The 19,227-nt window shown below is 51.3% G+C and overlaps 1 protein-coding gene and 1 pseudogene across 1 annotated transcript; both read right to left on the reverse strand.

Annotated features, from left to right (window-relative positions):
- Positions 1–3,627: 3,627 nt before the first annotated feature.
- Positions 3,628–16,175, reverse strand: Ivd (isovaleryl-CoA dehydrogenase). Its single transcript, XM_010624678.2, has 12 exons — positions 15,975–16,175; positions 15,045–15,134; positions 14,801–14,852; positions 11,713–11,882; positions 11,121–11,214; positions 10,797–10,933; positions 9,730–9,826; positions 7,558–7,651; positions 6,962–7,043; positions 6,301–6,405; positions 6,153–6,225; positions 3,628–4,458 (listed from the first exon to the last, which is right to left on the reverse strand). Exons 1-12 carry the CDS (start codon positions 16,125–16,127, stop codon positions 4,325–4,327), a joined length of 1,281 nt encoding a protein of 426 aa, XP_010622980.1. The 5' UTR covers positions 16,128–16,175; the 3' UTR covers positions 3,628–4,324.
- LOC117286679 lies at positions 13,484–13,608 on the reverse strand (annotated as a pseudogene).
- Positions 16,176–19,227: the final 3,052 nt, after the last annotated feature.

The following is a 19,227-nucleotide window of genomic DNA, read 5'->3' on the forward strand; positions in this document are numbered from 1 at the left end:
TTGTGCCGGATTCTGATCATATAAAGATGGAGAAATCACACTGCCCCACGCCTCAAGTCCACGGCCTACTGCAGGGAAACCGACACAGGTAAAATGCACATACCCCTGTAAACCCATGCCCGCGGGACATGGGGAGGGAGGAGGGGCTGCCCAGCAAGGACGGAGCCTCAGGGCTGAGGGCGGGACAGAGGTGGGGCAGGAGAGGCTTTCCTGAAGTGGGAGGCTTCAGGGTCCAGTAAGCAGAAGCAGAAGGTGAAGGCTGTGGGGCTCCCTGGGCACAGGGGCCAGCTGGGGCAAAGGCTCCAGGGTTGGCTGTGTGGCAAGGAGGGTGGCTTGCAGCAAGAACCCAGGCTCAGCAGGAGAGGTGAGCAGCCAGCAGGGGTCAAGGTGCACCACAGTCTTATTTGCCTTGCAAAACCTCAGATTGTTCCTTTTTTCCCCTTCCTTCCTTCCTCCTCCCTCCCTCTTTGCCTCTCTCTTTTCCTTTCTCCTTCCTTCCTTCCCTCCCTCTCACCACCTTCCCTCCCTCCCTCCCTTCCTGATGGGTTCTTGCTAAATTGCCCAGATTATCCTCTAATTCCTGGCTGCAGCTCTCCTGCGTTAGCTTCCGGAGTAGCCAAGGTTACTGCTAAAACCTCTCTCTCGGAGGTGCTGGGAGCCACTGAAGGGTCTGGGGAGCTTGGTAACTCCCTCTGGGTTAGCATGAAGGTTGAGGGCAAGGACTGGAAGAAGGGAGGCAAGTAGGCACGTTGTTGTGGGGATCCGAGGAATAGTTAGGAGGCTCCCGGCTGGCCTCTGGGTGCGGAGCGGTCACACCCCAGAACCCTCCGCGCTGGTGGGAGCGAGTGGAGCGCCTGTCCTACTAGTGGGGCCATGGGCTCTGCACATGGCCAGAAGTGGGGCCAGCCAGGTATATGGGCAGAACTCTGGACCATCTAATCCCAGGGCTTCCGAAAGCTGGCAGATGGGCAGGCCCAGCCTGAGGAAGAGGAAAGAGTATGAGCGTGTAGTGAGATTGTCATAAATCAGATGTGTGCACTTTAAAGAACTCTCCTTGGAAGTATCTACAATTAAATCGATCAATAAGTAACTGTATCACTTAGAGGATGCATCTCCCAAAGAAATCCCTTAAAGACTCAAAAGTGGTTTTACCCTGAGAGTGGGAGAGTGGGTGGATGGGACAGGATGCAGAGTTTTTTCCTGTTATATTTTTAAGTAGGCCCTAGGACTAGGGGGTGCAGCTCCACGGTAGAGCATTTCCCTAGCACGTATGGGCTCTGGGTTTGATTCCCAGTGTCAAAAAGTATTTTAAAATTATAATATTTTAAAAAACATACACATAAATCATATCCAAAACCAGAAACAATACAACACTGGTCTTCGTTTTGAGTTTATGTCCTTTCTACTTTTAAATTGTTAGAAGTGGTCTTTCTTGTATGTAATTATCATGGTAAAGACCTCTCCCCCATGACTTCAGTTAGTAAGTACAATAAAACACGGTGGATCCCCGCGTGTGCTGAAACTCACCACGGAAGCGGCGCGCCCAAAGCACCCTGTGGGAAGGCAGCAAGCGCGGCTCCGCACCTGTGGTTTTGCGGCCGGCCGGCAGGCGGCAGACGAGCTCCACGCAGCTCCCGAGCTGGCCCTGCAGCCACGCGGAGCCCCGGGGAAGGGAGGGCTCAGGACCACATCAAGGCTTCAGATCCTGACCTACAGCCGCCAGGGCCTTGGGTCTCAGCTCCCGTCAGGCAGGCCACGAGCTGGGAATCCTTCCCCAGTCTGAATCTCTGGCTCCTGGGCGTGGCTGGCTCACCTGCTCCCACCCAACCCACGCGCCTCGGCTGGAGACCCTCGGGCGGTTCACCGTGCCATCTTCACTTGATCTAAGCCCAAAGGCCAAGAGCGATCACACTTTGCCATCTTAGGAAGCCCATCCCCGCCTCCTGACACACACACACTTGCCTCCTACACCCTGTGGTCGTGAAGATCCAGGAGCTAAATTCTAAAAAGAAACGAGATGGATGCAGAGATAAAGGAATCGCTACTGTCCACACCAGAGGGAGAGAATTAGGACTCTAATTCTCTGCGGGGATGCCCCCGCAGGACCCAGTGGATTATCTGAGAAGGTTCATTGTCACCCTCCAGAGATTTGGTCTGGGATCTAGGTGTCTCCTAATTCTGATCTGGGGCCTGCCCAGACCACACTTCAACATGCCATTAGCTTCCGTTATCCTCCGCCAGGACCCGCACTGTGGCCATGCAGGAACTGGAGTGGAAGGGCACCACCTGGGAAAGAATGGTGCGGTGCCAGAAGGCTCCCACCACCAGAGAAGCGACTCAGGCTGCACAGTTCAGTTGGATTTTTTGTTTTATTTCACATAAAGAATCAGAGGAACAATCACATTCTTCCATAGCCTGTTTCCTGTTGCTGTAACTGATTACCGCAGACTAGTAGCTTGGAGAGGCTTTTCAGCTCAGTTTTGGAGGCTGGAAGCACAAAAACAGGCAGTCTGGTGAAGCTCCTGCTTCATAGAAACTGGGAGGCCTCTAAGGACAAGTAAGTTCGAGAACCTGTTCATGCCACTGGGACCCCTCCTCCAAATGCCAGTTAACAAATGACTCAGAGCTGGTTGTGGTGACGCATGCCTGTAATCTCTGCACTGGGGAGGCTGAGGCAGGAGGATCATTATGAGTTCGAGAACAGTCTGGGATACATAGTGAGTTCCAGGGCAGTCTCAACTACATGGTGAGGCCCTGTCTCAACACACACCCCCGCAACCAAGACTCAGGATTGAAGCTGCGACACATGCACTTCTGGGGGGGTCACACCCCAAATTGGCAAGGCTCCAGCAACACTGATGGGACCACACCTCCCACTCCAGCACATTTTGAATGTCTGCAGGGGCCTCATTCCAGCTACAAGTTTGAGCTGATCACCACTGTACCGGCATCCAAACAGCACGGGGTAGGATGGGGACATGAACTGAATCTTCCCCTTAAAATGGACAGGATTGGGATTGGTGAGGAGCTGACTCCACCTGCTGGCTGTGAACAGCACTTGGCTGAAGGCCAAGACTAAAACCTGGGAACAAGTGCCCCTGGGCTGGGAGCTGAGAAAGCCAGCTCCTCACTCAGGAGCTTAGTGCGTCCAATAACCCAGACTCAGTCCTCTCAAGACAGCACCTGGTCTGGCATGCGGTGCCCTGAAACCTGGGGCTGGCATGGTCGGAAGACTTCCATATTCACCGCTAGCATATCTGGATCCTGACTCTAATTCTGACTTTGAGACTCACTTTGTCTTTTTCTTTTGTAATAGGGATTGAACCCAATGCCTTCACACCCAGCTGGATCCCCGACCCTTTTGAGACAGGGTCTCACTAAGTTGTAAAGTTGCCCAGACTGGGCTTGAACTTGTGCTCTTCCTGCCTCACCTTCCCAGAGTGCCGGTATTATAGGCGTGGACCACTATACCCTGCACAAATCAGTCTGAAAAACCTCAGGGACGGTGTCAAGTATGGTAGCACATGCCTGTGGTCCCAGCTATTCAGAAGGCTGAGGCAAAAGAATCACAATTCGGGTCAGCCTGGGCAACTTGGCACGACCCCGTCTCAAAATAAAAAGGTCTGGGGATGTAGCTCAGCCCTCCGTATTCAATCTTCAATACAAAAAAAAAGAAAAAAGAAAGAAAATTGGAGAGATCGGGGGCTGAGACATCCTCTATCCCAAGCATCAATTCGAACTTCTTCAGGCAGCAGCCACTGGGCAGTAGTAACACAATTAGCCATAGGGCATCTAGAGAAAGCAGACAGCCTCAGCTGAAGCTGGACTGGGTGATCCAGGCCTAGTTGGCCAGGGCCTGTGCCTGCTTCCCAGTCAGCTGTGCAAGTCACCTGGCCAGGACCCATCCGTATAGTGTAGAAGGCTCCCTGTGCCTGGCACCGGTGTCCTGAGCTGCTGGCAGTGAAACTCAAGAAACTGGCAAACAGGATGAGGGTTTAGGGTGTTCTTGAGTGGGTGGGTCTCCCCACCAGAGGTCCCCCCAGGAGAAAGGGGTGTCTGTGGGTGCCACCCCTGAAGGTGGGAAGTTGTGGAGCCAGGGCATGGTCACCAAAGCCCTCCCAGCACTGTGGAAAAAGACAGCATGCTCCTGCCAAGTCTGTGGGACGCATTCCTGCTTGGCTGGTGCAGCCAGGAGTCTGTGTGTTGGCAGCCAGTGCGGAGAGGCCAGCAGGCTGCCAGGCAGAGGCTGCAGGGCCCGCCTCAGGACGCAGGAGAATGGCGGATCTGCTTCTGAAGCTAGGCCTCTGGGTGCTGGGGCACGGGGCTAGTGGAAATCTGCATTGAAGGCTCTGCCGATGACCAGTCGTCTCACTTCGCTGGTCCCAGCCCCGATCTCATACAGCTTGGCATCTCGAAGAAAGCGGCCCAAGGGAAAGTCATTGATGTAGCCATTGCCACCTGCAGCCGAGGTTTGGACAGAGAAGAAAGGATAACCCAAGTGATGGGCTTGAGCAAAGCAAGGAAAGCAAACAGAAGGCATAGTCCAGTTGTGTTTACGGGGACTGGTTCCAGGAGCCCTGAGGATCCCCAGCACTGCGCATACTCAAGTCCCTTCCTGCCTCCCAGAGTGCTGGTATTACAGGCTTGCACCCCTATGCCCGGCTCGTCTCTCTCTCTTTTTTTTTTTTCCTGGTACCAGGGATCGAACTCAGGACCTTGAGCTTGTGAGGCAGGCGCAGTGCCCCTGAGCTAAATCCCCAGCCTTCAATCTTTGAAGAAGCTCAAGGATGGGGTCAAGTACGCCTGTAGTCCCAGCTACTCAGAAGGCTGAGGCAGAGAATCAGAAATTCAGGTCAGCCTCAGCAACTCGGCACAACCCTGTCTCAAAATAAAAAGGTCTGGAGCTGCATATAAAATGGTTCCGTGTCTGCATATGACATGCTCACATGTACCTACATTTTCAGTCCTCTACAGGTTACTTATGTAAATACTTTATGTGTAGGGGATAATGACAAGAAAGTAAGCTACGTTGACTTGGAGAATATCAGGCTGGGTCAGGTGGGCAGGGGGCTGGAGCTGAGGCAAGGAGGTCCCCCGGAGTGGCAAGGCCACCAGGCAAAGAAAGAGACAAACCACTGGCAGACACAGTAAAACAGGACAAGAAGAGACTGGCACAGCAGACTAAGGAGTCAGGCCTGGGCCAGGTGGTTCCAGTCTGTGCCCTTACCCACTGAGAAGAGAGGCAGTTCCGCCCAAGGAATCTCTTTGCCTGTATCCCCATGAGGCCAGGTGGGCAGAGGAGAGGGTCACTGCTGAAGGTAGTCGCTATAAACAAAGCCTACAACGCACAACAGCTAATTTGTGGAAGAGGTGACAGGTGTGGTATATATACACAATGGAGTATTACTCAGCCACAAAGAAAGGATCATTTTGAGTCATGCACAGGAAGACGGATGGGTCTTACAGCCATAATACTAGGTGAAATCAGACACAGGTTAAATATCACACAGTCTCTCTAATATGAGTAATTTAAAGAGCAAAATAAAGAGGTGGCAGGAAATGAGGCAGATGGAGATGGGAAGGGGATCTGTGGAAGGAGGGTGAGAAGGGAGGATGGGGGAGAGGCAATAAAAATGATCAAGATTCGACGTGTATATGTATGTACCAGACCCTAAGACGAATCTTTCCTTTTGTTTTGTGGTCCGGGGGATCCAACTCAGAACCTTGTGCTGGTAAGGCAAGCATGGTGCTACTGAGCTAAATCCCCGGCCCTCCGAGATGAATGTAATTATTATTGGGATTACAGGCTGCGCCACCACGCCCGGCTTTCTCCCTGCATCCTTTCTCTTCCTCTGGAAAGCCCGTCAGAGAAATCCAGGGGAGATCAGCCCGGCACCTCTCTCCATCTTTCCCTCCCTCCTTCCTTCATGTATGTGTCTAGACACACACACACACACACACACACACACACACACACACACACACACACACATATTTTTTTTTTAAGGTAGTAGCTGCTTGTGGCCCCTCAGAAGTCTTCTCACGGGCTTTTCTGTTTCTTCCTAACTGGGGCACTGACAGGCTGAGGCCAGCTCCGCCAGGGCTGGCACAGGTGGAGAGGCAGCCCCAGAGGGAGGCTGTGGGACACTCACCAAAGCACTGGATGCCATCCAGGGCCACCTGCGTGGCACACTCGGCCGAGTAGAGAATCACCCCGGCGCAGTCCTGGGGAGGAGGCCAGGTCAGCAGGTCCTACCGTCATGCAGTGCGGTCCCAACTGCCCCCTCCGCTGGCCCTCACCTTGGCAGTGCAGTGGCCCTCGTCACAGGCCTTGGCCACATTGTAGACGTACTGCCGACTCGCCATGAGGCGGGTGTACATGTCCGCCATCTTCCCCTGCATCAGCTGGGCAAAACGGAGGTAGAGTCAGCTGGCCGGGATGCTCCCTGTTGCCAAAGCTAGTCAGTGGCAGTGACATCCTGGCAGCCAGAAATGGGAAGTGGAACATAGAGAAGAGAGGACTCGCCTAGGATGGCAGAAACTGGAACAGATCTGGGGACGCTGCACGCTGGCACAGCCCTCGCCATGTCCAGGACACCTCGTCCCCAAGGCACTGAGGATCTGCCTTGACGTGCATCAACATCCTGCAGCTGCTTCTGACCAACAGTATCAAACCAGAAACGCCATTGCCCTTCCCCTAAGCCACCCACAAGCTCCACACGTCACCCCCAGCCTCCCCACGTCTAGTTCATTCATCTCAAGTAGAAATGAAGGGGCACGGGGGTGCACAGCCTGAAAACTTTCAGTCAGGCTATGTGTGCAAGCAGCTGGTGCTCTCAGCATTCAAGCTCACTGTGCTACAAGGGTGGTCAGTGTCCCCAGCGCAGGCCCTATTTCCTCACCCATGACAAAAAGCCCCATGCCAATGAAAGAGGACTTCCCAGCAAGGCAGTCTGATCACCTGGAAGTGCCCGATCTTCTGGCCAAAGGCCTCCCTCATGTGCAGGTAAGGAATGGTGTGGTCAAGGACAGCTTGCATCAGCCTGCCAGAAAGGAAAAGGTCATGGAGGTGTGGCACCACCCTGCCAGTGCCAAGTGGGATGGCAGCATGCCAGGGAAAGGCCTGATAAGAGAGCTCTACAAGATAAGGGCCAGAGAAACTCCTGCCACCCTGGCTGTTACAACACCGGCTGCCCATACTCTACCTGTTTTTCCAGGCAGGAGGTGGGAGAAGGCATCTCCCTCCCTGCAGGGTGCCCGAGGCCAGGGCCCGGCCAATGCCTGCCTCTCCTTTCATACCCACCTCAAGCAGAACTACCGCTTGGCTCTGTCACGTGACATTTCTTTCCCTTCTGTGTGAAGAAATTCAATGTAGGAAGAGGAGTTTGTCTCTGAGACAGTCACAGCCAGGAGGTGGCTTTGTCCTCAAGGGGAAGGATGCTGCTGCCTCTCATGCCTGCACTTGCCAGGGAGGCTGAAGGACCCCAGTTCCCAGACTCTTCATTCTTACCCAGAGGGCCCCCAGCTACTCCTCTGTCCACCCAGCCTCACACTTACCCAAGGGGCCCACCTGCCAGCACCAGGCGCTCCAGGTCCAGCCCGCTCATCAGCACATAGACGCCCTTACTCTCCTGGCCCAGGATGTTGGCAGCTGCCGGGATGAATGATGGTCAAGAGAGGGCTGCTGACAGCCTCTCCCCTTTTTTTTTTGTTTTTCATTTTACAGTCCTGGGGATTGAACCTAGAGCTTTGACACGGAGACGTATCTATCCCCATTCTGGTTTAGATCTAGAGTGTCCCCTGAAAGGCTCACATGTTTGGAAGGTGACTGATTGGCTCTTGGGTACACTAGACCCGTGGGCAGATTAATCCACTGAAAAGCTCAGAACGGGAGTGCAGTTAGAAGGTGGGGTCTGCTCAGAAAAGGCTGGTCACTGGGGTGCGATCTGAAAAGATCTTTCTCCCTGGCTCCTTTCTTCACTTTCTGTTTCCTACTTGCCAAGGGATGAGCAGTTGTTGCCCACCCAGGCCCTTCTACCATCCCCTCTTGGAGCCAGCTGAGCATGGACTGAAAATGTGAGGCAAAATAAACCCCTCCTCTTCTGTTGTTTGTGTTAGGTATTTTGTCCTAGGAATAAGAAAGTGACTAAGACAATTCTCATCCCTTTAAAATTTTTATTTTCAATTAAAAAAAAAAAATTTTTTTTTTTAAAGGCAGGGTCTTACTGTATAGCCCAGCCTGGCCTTGGATTCCCAATAGTTCTCCTTCCTTAGCCTCCTGAGTGCTGGGATTATAGGCATGTGCCACTATGCTCAGCTCTTAAATTTTATTTTGAAAGAGGATCTCACTAAATTGCTAAATTGCCCAGGCTGGGCTTGAACTTACCACCCTCCTGCCTCAGCCTCCCAAAGAGCTGTAATTTCAAGCGTGCACCATCATATTACTTTTTTTACAAAGGGACTAGGTTTAGGTCAGTGTGGTTGTGCATATCTGTAATCCCAGTACTCTGGGAAGGTGAGGTAAAAGGATTGGAAAGCTGAAGCCCAGCCTGGGGCAACTTAGCAACTTAGTAAGACCCTGTCTGGAAATAAAAAGGGCTAGAAATGTAGTTCAGTATGAAGGGCCAGGTTCAATCCTCAGTACTGAAAAAAAGGGGATGGTGTTGATAACATGCTCTCACCCAAGGCAGAGATGTTACGTGACCTTCCACTAGGGTTCTGGTGAGAGAGAATGACCTTTTACCATTTCCAGTCTGAAACAGTTTCCAGGACACCTCCCCCCTCATCCGTAACACAAGAAACAAAGTCCCAAGTTGTCAGATCTTTCCCTGCTCTTCCTGGGCTCCTTTGGATGGCAAAGTAGACAAGCTAATTGGTGTTGAAGCTCCTCCATTCCTCTTGGGTTCTTTCTACACCTAGACCCGTGCAGGAACCACAGAAGCGCCCTTCTCTAGCTGTGGGCTTTGGTCCGGGGCCGCCTCCCCACAGGGTAGCCCATGAAAGCTGCTTTGTCCAGGAGCTGGGCCAACTTGTGCCAGTCACTGAAGCTGCCGAGCAAGCACCCATCCTGCTAGGAAGCTAGGACCATGGATGACGTTGGGATGTGTGGGCAGGAAACTTGACACCGCTGACCTGCCTTTCACGCTGCTAACTTGCCCAGGTCCCCTCCCCAGGCGTCCCTTTCAACTCCAGCAGACTTTTCCAGGGTGGCAGGTTGTGGGTGGCCAGGGTGGGCTGTGGCGGAAGCACACGCAGTCAGTCCTACTTGGTGACCAGAGCTATGCCCTTGTGTGCACAGGCTCTCCATGAAGCTGCCTGGGGTCACACTTTCAGCTAGAACTCAGGAGAGAACACACACCTACTGTGACCACACTGCCTCTCCTGGCCCGAGCTTCTTCGGATGGTTCATTAGCATCAGAAATGAGCCACCCTGAGACTGCACAGATACAGATACAGGAAGTCTGAAGGATATGAGCCAGCTGGCAGGGGTAGCTCTGACCTTTAGCCCCAGCTACTGGAATACAAACCCCAGGAAGTACATAATCCCGAGGAAACAGCCCCTCCCTCCCTCCAGCCAGGCCAGCATTCCTGCTCCAGCCTTCCACATGCCTTGTTAGAAACCAGCTAAGGAGAGGAAGGACAGGGGCTTTCTCTCGGCCTGAGAACAACCAGATGAGCTCATGCGAGGGTCGAGGCAGAGGAGGCCTCCCCATTCTCAGAGACTCTTACCGGGAACTTTGCAGTCTTCAAAGATCAGCTCACAGGTGTTCGAGCCCCTCATCCCCAGCTTATCCAGCTTCTTGGCAGTGCTGAAGCCTGGCATTCCCTTCACAGCAAACAAAAGGAGGCCTGGGCTAGGCTTTCCCAAGGGGGTCTGGTAAAGGAAAAGCCTTTTCCTTTTCTCTAGGTCTCCATGACTGCCCAGCACCCACAGTGAGATCGCTCCGGTCCCGAGACTGCACCTCCTCTTGCTGCGGGTTTGCTTTCCCTCCAGTTCTCATGGGAGCAGTTAGTTCTTCCCCAGTGAAACTCCCAAGCCTGCCTGCCTCTGCTTCCCTCCTGCAGGGGCCATTACTCCCAGGATATTCACTTCCTCTGGCCCTCTTCTTGTTTCTTTGCCATCTGTTCCTAATGGAGTCCTGCCAGGGATGGCTTCCACCACTTGCATGCCTGGGTGTGCTGGCAGGTGCCCAGCAGGGCACTGGTAATGGGCTCTGGGTAGGGAAGGATGGATGAGTTACCACACAACCTGGAAGTTTCTAGGCACAGCCAGACACCTTCTGTGCCAGTCCCGGACAGCTGTTTTCCCCTTGTCTAGGAAGGGTGCCGCAGACCTCTGCAACACATTGCTCTGTCTCTGGACAGGGGCTGGGGCATAGCTCAGTGGCAGACTGCTTGTCTAGCCAGCGTGAGGCCCTGGGTTCCATCCCCAGTACCTTTCCTTCTTCCTCCTCTTTCCCACACTGAAAAACAGCCCAGATTCCCAAGTTTTAATTCCGAGTCCTGCTCTATCTTTCTCTCTCACCCAGCTCACTAAGGACATCCTGGCTGTCACAGCTAGTGGCCTCCTTTCAGCCCTCTTCTTGGACCTCTTCATACACCATCTTCAGACCTGACCCATGACCCTCCTTCGCTTGCCTTTGGTCATCCTCCTCTCAGTCTCCTTAGCTGTCCCCTCTGCCTCCCCATGTCACTGGAGCAGAACACACAACACTGATCAGACAGAAGGCACTACGCCACCTCTGGTCTCCACCAGAATGGAGTAGCCTCCTTGACCACATGCCCACCACCCTTACCTTCTCCACAATGAAGGCTGTGATGCCCCGGGAAGCCGGCACAGAAGCCACATCTGTCTTGGCGTAGACAATGAGGATGTCAGCATCGGGACCATTGGTGATCCAGAACTTGTTGCCATTCAGGACATAGTGATCTCCTAAGGGCAGGACATGGGCTCCCTGCTCAAGCCAACTTGGCCTGTCTGAGCCAGGTGGTCACAGAGCTTCCTGCAAGGGGAAGCTGCCCAGCTGAGAAGCATGCTGGAAACCTGGCAGGGGCCACCCCCAACCACCCCCTCATTCTGCTAAGTTGTGTTTCAGCTCCCTAGTTGACAGTGGTCTTACCTTTCTTTTCTGCTTTCAGCTTCATGGAGACAACATCAGAGCCAGCATTGGGCTCGCTCATGGCTAGGGCTCCGATGTACTCGCCACTAATCAGCTACAGGGGAAACCACAAGCTCGTTTAGGGCCTTGGCAGCTTCCTCCAGCCGCTCTGCCGTGGCCTCTTCCTGGTGGCACTGGGCCCCAGCACACTCTCTCGGCACAAGTTGTCCCCAGCATCCACAAGGCTGACAGTGCTGTAGGTAGAACTGCAACCTCATGCACAACAGGCCAACCCTGAGCTGCACCGGCAGTCCCTGCTTCCATTGGGTGCCCGGCCTACTATTTCTCTTCACTTGTTGTCTGTTTAGTGCATAACTCAAGGAGTTCTAGCCCTATTTTCAATTTGTTTTGTACATAAACTTTATATTTTTGCTGGGTATGGTGGTGCATGCCTATATTCCCAGCCCTGGGAGGCTGCAACAGGTGGATCACAAGTTCAAGCCCAGCCAGGGCTATATAGTAGGTTCAATTCCAGCCTGAACTACATAGCATGACCCTGTCTCAAAACAAACCAAAAACTGTAGTCAAAGCAACCCTGGACCCATGACCTCACCTTGGGAAGGTATTTCTCCTTCTGGGCCTCATTCCCATTGCGCACGATCTGGTTGGTGCAGAGGTTGGAGTGGGCTCCGTAGCTGAGTCCCACTGATCCAGAAGCTCTTGATATCTCCTCCATCACCAGCACGTGCTCCAGGTAGCCCAGGCCGGAGCCACCGTACTGAACTGGGAGGAGTGGTGCAGGGGCAGAAGTTATACTGGGGCTGGGCAGGAACCTCACCTTAATGGTTAACCCCTACAGCACCTGTTCCGAGTCCCCAGCCAGGCCCCCAGGCAGTTGCCATAGGCTCTTCTAAGCCTGCAGAACTGATCTGTTTCGGGGGTGCCAGCTGAGTTACAGTTCAGAAGACAGTCACTGCCACTCCCACACTATCCGTCCTACACACCGAGCAGCACTATTACAAAAGCTACAGAGGCAGAGGAACAGGAGTGAATGGAGAGTAACAGAAGCACAAAGGTGGAGTGGTGGGCTGAGCCCGAAGTGCCAAGAACCAGAGACAAAGCCAAGAACATGTGCAAGGACCTTGGGAAGGCAAGACTTCTGTACCGTTGCCTTGGACCCAAAGTGGGACCAGTAACCACTGCCAGGGGGATGCCTGGGCCACACAGCGAGTTCAAGCCTAGTCTGTACTACATAGTGTGAGACTATCTCAAAAAAAAAAAAAAAAAAGTTCCATTAGATGGTTTTATCTGATCTTTCTTTTTGAACTGAATTCAGGACCTTGTGCTTACAAGGCAGGGGGCAGCGCCACTGAGCTAAATCCCTGGCCCTTTCTTTTCTTTTTTCAATGTGGTGCTAGGAGCTGATCCAGTTTCCTGTATTCTAAGCCCACACTACCACTGAGCTGCATGATTTCTAATTGGCTCTTTCTTCCATTAAGTATAATATGAAGCTGGGTGTGGTGGTGCACACTTGTAAATCCCAGCACTCTGGGAGGCTGAGGCAAGAGGATGGAAAATTTGAACCCAGCCTGGACAATTTAATGATTTGGCAAGATCCTGTCTCAAAATAAAATATAAAAAGGGGACTGGGAAAGTAAAGTAGCTCAGTGTGAAAGCCCTGGATTCAATCTCCAGCACTGCCAAAATAAAAAACAACAGGGCTGAGGATTTGGCTCAGATTTTGCTTGCTGGAAGCACAAAGTCCCAAGTTTGATCCCGGTACCCAAAACTAGGGGACTGGGAAAGTAAAGTAGCTCAGTGTGAAAGCCCTGGATTCAATCTCCAGCACTGCCAAAATAAAAAACAACAGGGCTGAGGATTTGGCTCAGATTTTGCCTGCTGGAAGCACAAAGTCCCAAGTTTGATCCCGGTACCCAAAACAAACAAACAAAATAACAACAACATCTGATTTAGAAGCAAGTACTTGGCAGGGTGGGGATTTGGCTCATACATCCTCAAAACACACTGAAGAATCTTGTTTAGGAGTTCCCAACACCTTTGCACCAAAGAATTTTACATGATGTTGCCTAAATTCTATTTTTCTTTTCAGTTTTGGGGATGGAGCCTGGGCCACTGCCCTCTTCACCACAAAGCTGTACCCCCTCAGGTACCATTGGCTCTCGTTGTGTTTTTCTGAGACATGTAGTTCAGACTGGCCTTGAACTCATTAAGTAGGCCAAGTTGGCCTCACTTTAAACCTCCCCAGGGCTGGATTATGGGCATGTGCCACCTCGCCAAGCCTGGTCCTTTTTTTAAAATTTCATTTGGAGGGCCAGGGATTTAACCCAGTGTTCCGCCGCCTGCCTCGAAAGCACAAGGTCCTAAGTTCAATCCCTGGTACCAAAATAAATAAATAAATACATATTCCATTTTGAGAAAAGTTTTCAATTAGCAATAATCGCGCCTCGGATAAACCTCATTGGCTACGATACTGCCACTGCGCAAAGCTCATATTTCATTTTGAAAGAGAGTCTTGCTAAATTTCTTGGGTTGGCCTTGAATGTGGAATCCTCTTAGCTCAGCCTCCTAAGTACTTGGGCTAACAGGCACGTACTGTAGCTAAATTAATCTTTAAGTGGTTTGATTTCATCATTACTCATGTTGTAACTTTCAGCTAAAATCCTCAGAACTACCCTACTCCAAGCTGCAAGGAGAAAAACATAAAGTATATTAGTTCCTCAGTATACCCATGATTGGATCCAGGACTCCCACTTCAAACACCAAAATCCAAAGATGTTCAAGTTTCACAAAATGACATAGTATCTTCATACAATCTATGCCTATCATTTAATGAATGAATGAATTAATGGTCCTGGGGATCAAACCCAGGGCTGCTCTACCACTGAGCTAACATACAGTCCTTTTTGAGACAGAGTCTTAGAGTTGTCGAGGTGGGATGTGAAATTGTTATCCTCCTGTCTCAGTCTCCCTCAGTGCTAGAATTACAGGCATGTACCACCAAGCTCAGCTCCCACATTTTTTTTTTTGGTACCTGGGATTGAACTCAGGTCCTTGTGATTGCGAGGCAGTCACCAGAACCACTGAGCTAAATCCCCAGCCCAACTCCCACATTCTTTAAATCATTTCTAGCTTCCTTATCAGATTGTTTAGTAAGTTTTTAAAAGGAAAAAAGTCAACTGCATTATGTTCCATCCCTACTCATGCCCAGAGTGAATAGGGGCCTAAGCAGAGTGGGCTGTCCAGGTTCCAGAGGCCAAAACATCATCTATTTATGGGGGCACTGCAAGCCAGGCTGGGCAACTCCTTTAGATGCCAACATCTAAAACAGAGCTTCCTAGCTCCCAGCTCTCTCCTGGAAGCAAATATCCATAAGTAGGGAGATACTGGGCAGCCCCCAGAGCCTGTTAAATCTGTCATCTGGATGGATACCTCATCTGAAGGCCAGGAAAAGCCTTACTCTTACCATCTTACTCTAAGTGAGTTCCAGGGACAGGCTGTAGGCAAAGAGAGGTCTCAGGCAGTTCCTACAGGGACACACCTGCCCTGAAGTTTCCTGCTTACCAGCCACTTGTTGGACAGAGCTTAGGAATCATGGCAGTAAGTCTAGGACAGCTGTTATACGCAGAGAATTTCCGGGGGCATACAGGAAAGTTTTCTTTAGGAAAAGAAGCTATACTCACCTGGGGCTGTGATGCCCAATACTCCCAGGCTCCCGAGCTGCTTCCAAAATTTCTGTCAAGAGAATGGAGTAGACAGTGCTGTAGGTAGGCAGCCAGCCACATTTGGGTGGAACAACGGACCTCATGCTTCTGAAGGAAGAGCTGCCTCCTTTGGGAGGTTTCTGTTACCAGATGATGTGATCTCTTTCAGGCAACAGAAAGCCCAGCTCCCAATCGCCCTCCCTGCCTTGGACTTAAGACTCACTCGAAGGTCCTTGAACTCGTTGCTTTGATCGATCTCCTGGGCCTTGGGAGCCAGGTGCTCCTGAAGGAACTTAGCCATGGTCTGACGAAGCTACAGGGAGAGAAGTGGGCAGATGGCACTGAAACCAAGCCACTGCAGCAACATCTCCATTACTGAGGACAGAGTTAGGGAGCCAGGACACAAGTGACCTCACCAAATGGCGTAGATCAAAACTCAGGCTTCGAGAGTTTATGCTTCCTCAAAATAAGATTAGCCTTGCCAAGTGCAAGGATGTCCAACCCCGGAAAAAAAAAAAAAAAAAAAAAAAAAAATCTCAGTTTAGACGGCTCGATGATTTAAAAAACGCCTAATGTTGAAGATGATTTTTCTAAATGCCACTCTCCTATATAAAGCTATCCCATCTCTTTCCTTCGTACGCAGAATAAAGCACAGGCTCCTTATCCAGGCCTACACAGCCGGCAGGGGAGACCCCAGGGCTTTCCAGGTAGATTACAATCCCACCCCTCGCGAAGCTCCACCCACACCTCCGTCAAGTCTTGGGGACTGTCAGGCTCTTTACTTTTTTTGGGGGGTACCGGGGATCGAACGAATCGTTGCGCTTGGAGGCAGGCGGCGGCACCACTGAGCTAAATCCCTATCCCCATGCTCTTTATTTTTACTAACCCCGAGATTTAGGCTACAAAAGTTGTGATTACAGAATTCTTTGGGTGGAAAGACGAACTAGGATGGAATCCTGAAATCTCTGCCAACTACCCACATGCTTTGAGGTTTCATAGACTCACAAGAGCACGCCTAAAGCTACCAGATAATCAAGCTGCTCTCAGGCAGCCCAACCAAGCCCCGGGTCAAACTTCGTTCAAAAGGCCCCGTGAGCACGGGCGGGCTCTGCAGAGGAGGCCTTGGGGTGCGGGAGTGGGTCGTTCTCCCTACTTGCTTCTGCTCCTCGCTTAGCCGGTTGATCGCATCGTCCACGGGCAACAGCGAATGGGCCCGCCGGGAAACCAGGCTGACCACAGGGGGAAGCAGTGGCCGCAGCTTCCAGTTCGACACAGGCGGACAAAGGAGCCGGGTCGCAGTCGCCATTTCTGCCTTACTCCAGGAGCCAGAGGTGCCACTGAGCCAGCCTCTCTGCACCAGCCCTTCTGGTGGTACCAATCGGGCTTCAGCTCTCTGCCCAATCAGCGAGGGGGGTGGGTCTCTAGTGGCCATTTACCTTCGGCGGCGTGATGGAGGCCCGCCCTCAGCCTGCAAGCGAGCCAATCAGCACGACCTCCCGTAGCCGGCTGCTCCGAAAGCCTGCAGGGTGCAAGCCCAGGACTCTGGTTTGGCTGGCGTTCTCCCTTGGTTAGAAATTTTTTTGGGTCTTTTCTCTAGATCGGTACTATAGTATCGCCTTGAGATGAAAATAGAAGTTCTTAAATTTCAGGCCTCAATCTATGGAAAAGCCAAGTAGTAAACTCAAAACTAATTGCCGGAAGGCCAGTATCTGGGAATAAATTGGACAAGCAAATTTGTGAGAGCTAAATTTGGGAAAGTAGCGCTGGCCCTACTGTGCACACTGATGTAAGTAAAGCTTGCTCCTTTTTAAGACAGTGTGTGTCGATTTTGATTCGGGTTTTATGGTAAAGAGGTCGTTAGGGGACAGCTGCCTACATACAAAATATATAACATATTTTGAGGATAACTGAGTGTGGTAGTGCACGCCTATAGTCCCAGGACTCGGGAGGATGAGGCAGGAGGATAGCGCGTGTTTTAGGCCAGCCTGGGCTACACAGTGAGTTCAAGGCCAGCTGGAACTACACAGGGACATCCTGCATAAAAAACAACAAAACAAAACAAAACAGCTGCCCAGACCTTTCTCTTGGGTGAGCAGCAGGAAGGAAGAATGGCCTTGAGGGGAAGGACAGCTGACAGAATTCAGCCTGCACCCCTTCCGGGTGTATGATCCTCCTCTGTGAGGGGTCAGTGCCCTTGAGGAATTCACACCTTTGAATAGGTCACAGTGGCCTGAGTCCAGAGACATATGTGTTTGCAGTCCCATTACCTCACTGTGGGACTTGGGGCAAGTTTCTTGGATCTTTTGGCCTCTTTTATCATCTGTAAAGTAAAAACAAGACCACCTGCTTGAAGACTATTGAGAGGAATAAAAGGGACTGCAGGCTTGTGCAGGGGGGTGTAGCACAGTGGTAGGACACATGTTTAGCGTGCATGAAGCCTAGTTCAATCTCCAGTACCAAAAAGAAAGTAAAATAAGAGATCGCATACGTATTCAGCACAGCATTTAGCACATTGTGGTCTCTTGTGGGAAAGTGTGTGTGTGACTGACTGATGACTCAGAGCTCTGCACTGAGCTACATCCCCAGCTATTTTTTTCGAGACAAGGTCTCACTAAATTGCTGAATTTCGCAGGCTGGACTTGAACTCGCAATCATGCTTCAACTTCCCAGCGTACTGTGATCACAGGCCTGGACCCCCACACCCAGCTACATTGGTCACACGCTTAGTCCTTCTTAGCCATTCTCTGACCCATTCTCTGGCTCGCAACTTCCTACATTCTAGGATTCCCTAATGAGGAGCAAGTAGCTAAGCACACATAATGGCATCTTTTTTCAACTCTAGTTGAAATTAATTGCTTAGATATTTTAAAACTGTCCTTTTTTGGGGGGGGTACCAGGGATCAAACTGGGTTCCTTGCACTTGAGAGGGAAGTGGCAGCACCACTGAGCTAAATCCCTAGCCCCTGTCCTTTATTTCTTGAAGGGCAAAGAAGTTTGTGTACAAAGGCAGTAATTGGGGAGGTGAGTCTTGGTGGTTTTTCCCAAGACTTCCCTCTGCAAAAATGAGCAAATAGTGTGGAGGCACAGGCCTGTAATTCCAGCACTTGGAGAGCAGAAGGATCGCTGTGAGTTTGAGGTCAGCCTGGGCTACAGAGTGAGACCCTGTCTCAAAAGAGGAGGAAGTGTGGGGGCGGGGAAGAAGAGAAAGAGGGAGGAGGAGAAGAAAGAAATTAATAGGCTGGAGCCTAGGGCAGTAGAACAAACCTGTAATTCCAGTACTCTGGGAGGCTAACGTAGAAAGATTACACATTTGAGCTAGTGACTTAGAACCTGTCTCACCAAAGGGGAAAAAAAAAAAGGTCTGGGGATATAGCTCAGTGAAGTTCCTAGATTCAACACCCAGTACTGAAATAAAGAAAGTAACACTGGAGATGTAGCTTAATGACAGAGTACCAATAGGAAAAGTTGCCACAAACAGAACTGCTGAGACAGGCTGGAGGGGCTGCTCGGTGGTAGAGCACACCTGTGCCAAGGCCAATTCCCAGGAGGGATGGCTGGAAATGTAGGTTCCTGTCGTGTTGGTAACTGCCCCTTCACAGAATCATACCAGCCCATACTCTGGCCATTGTTATCAGAGCACCCTGTATCTCCCCAGCCTCACCAAGAGTGACTGAAGAACTTCTGGCATTTTTACATACTGATAAGGGAGACAATGCCTTAGGGTGGTTGTACTTTCCATTTCTCTGCTTACAATGAGGTGAATTTTCGCATCTCTGAGACCTCCTACTGCTCATCAGGTCACATCCTTTGCCTGTGTTCTGGTAGGCGAATGCTGTACTACCCTTTCTTCTTCCTTTCTCCACCCTCACCCCCCCTCCACTACTGGGGATTGAACCCAAGGCTCCACACGCAGCTACATCCCCAGCCTGTGTGTGTGTGTGTTTGGGTCTCCCTAACTTGCTCTGTTGCCCAGGCAGGGTTTGAATTTGAGACTTTCCTGCTTCAGCCTCCTAGAATGCCGCAATTACAGGCTTGCCTTCCTCCCCCTGGCCCTTTTATCAGAAAACCTCACTCCTCACTCCGGGAGCTTAAATTGGCCTTAAATTTGAGCTTTTCCTGCTTCTGCCTTCCAAGTGCTGGGATCAGAGGTGTGTGCCACCATAGTGCCAGTCTACCTGTTCTACCAAGTAGCCTGTGCATTTGTTTTTGCACAGGAGTCTCCACAGTATCTGAGACTGAAGGTTCTTTTGTCCTATTCGGATGGCAAAGTGCTGCTCTGGTGAAGTTAGCGGGTCGGAGTATCAGTGGCTATTGGGCCTCAGTGCCACAACTCTGAGCCTTGAGTGTCAGTGCCTCTTAGCTCTGAGTGTCATAGCCCTGCATGTTAGTCCCTGGAAGCTTCTGGG

This window comes from Fukomys damarensis, unplaced genomic scaffold, assembly GCF_012274545.1.
Source record: "Fukomys damarensis isolate Sample0158 unplaced genomic scaffold, DMR_v1.0_HiC HiC_scaffold_17, whole genome shotgun sequence".
Lineage (NCBI taxonomy): Eukaryota > Metazoa > Chordata > Mammalia > Rodentia > Bathyergidae > Fukomys > Fukomys damarensis.

Coding starts and splice junctions, on each gene's coding strand:
- Ivd (XM_010624678.2), bottom strand. CDS start 16,127: ATGGCGACTGCGACCCGGCTCCTTTGTCCGCCTGTGTCGAACTGGAAG. Junction 7,044..7,557: donor CTGGCAGGTGGGCCCCTTGG/GTAAGTGTGAGG, acceptor CCTTTCTGGCAG/GCTGATGCAAGCTGTCCTTG. Junction 6,226..6,300: donor AGGGCCACTGCACTGCCAAG/GTGAGGGCCAGC, acceptor CCTCCTCCCCAG/GACTGCGCCGGGGTGATTCT.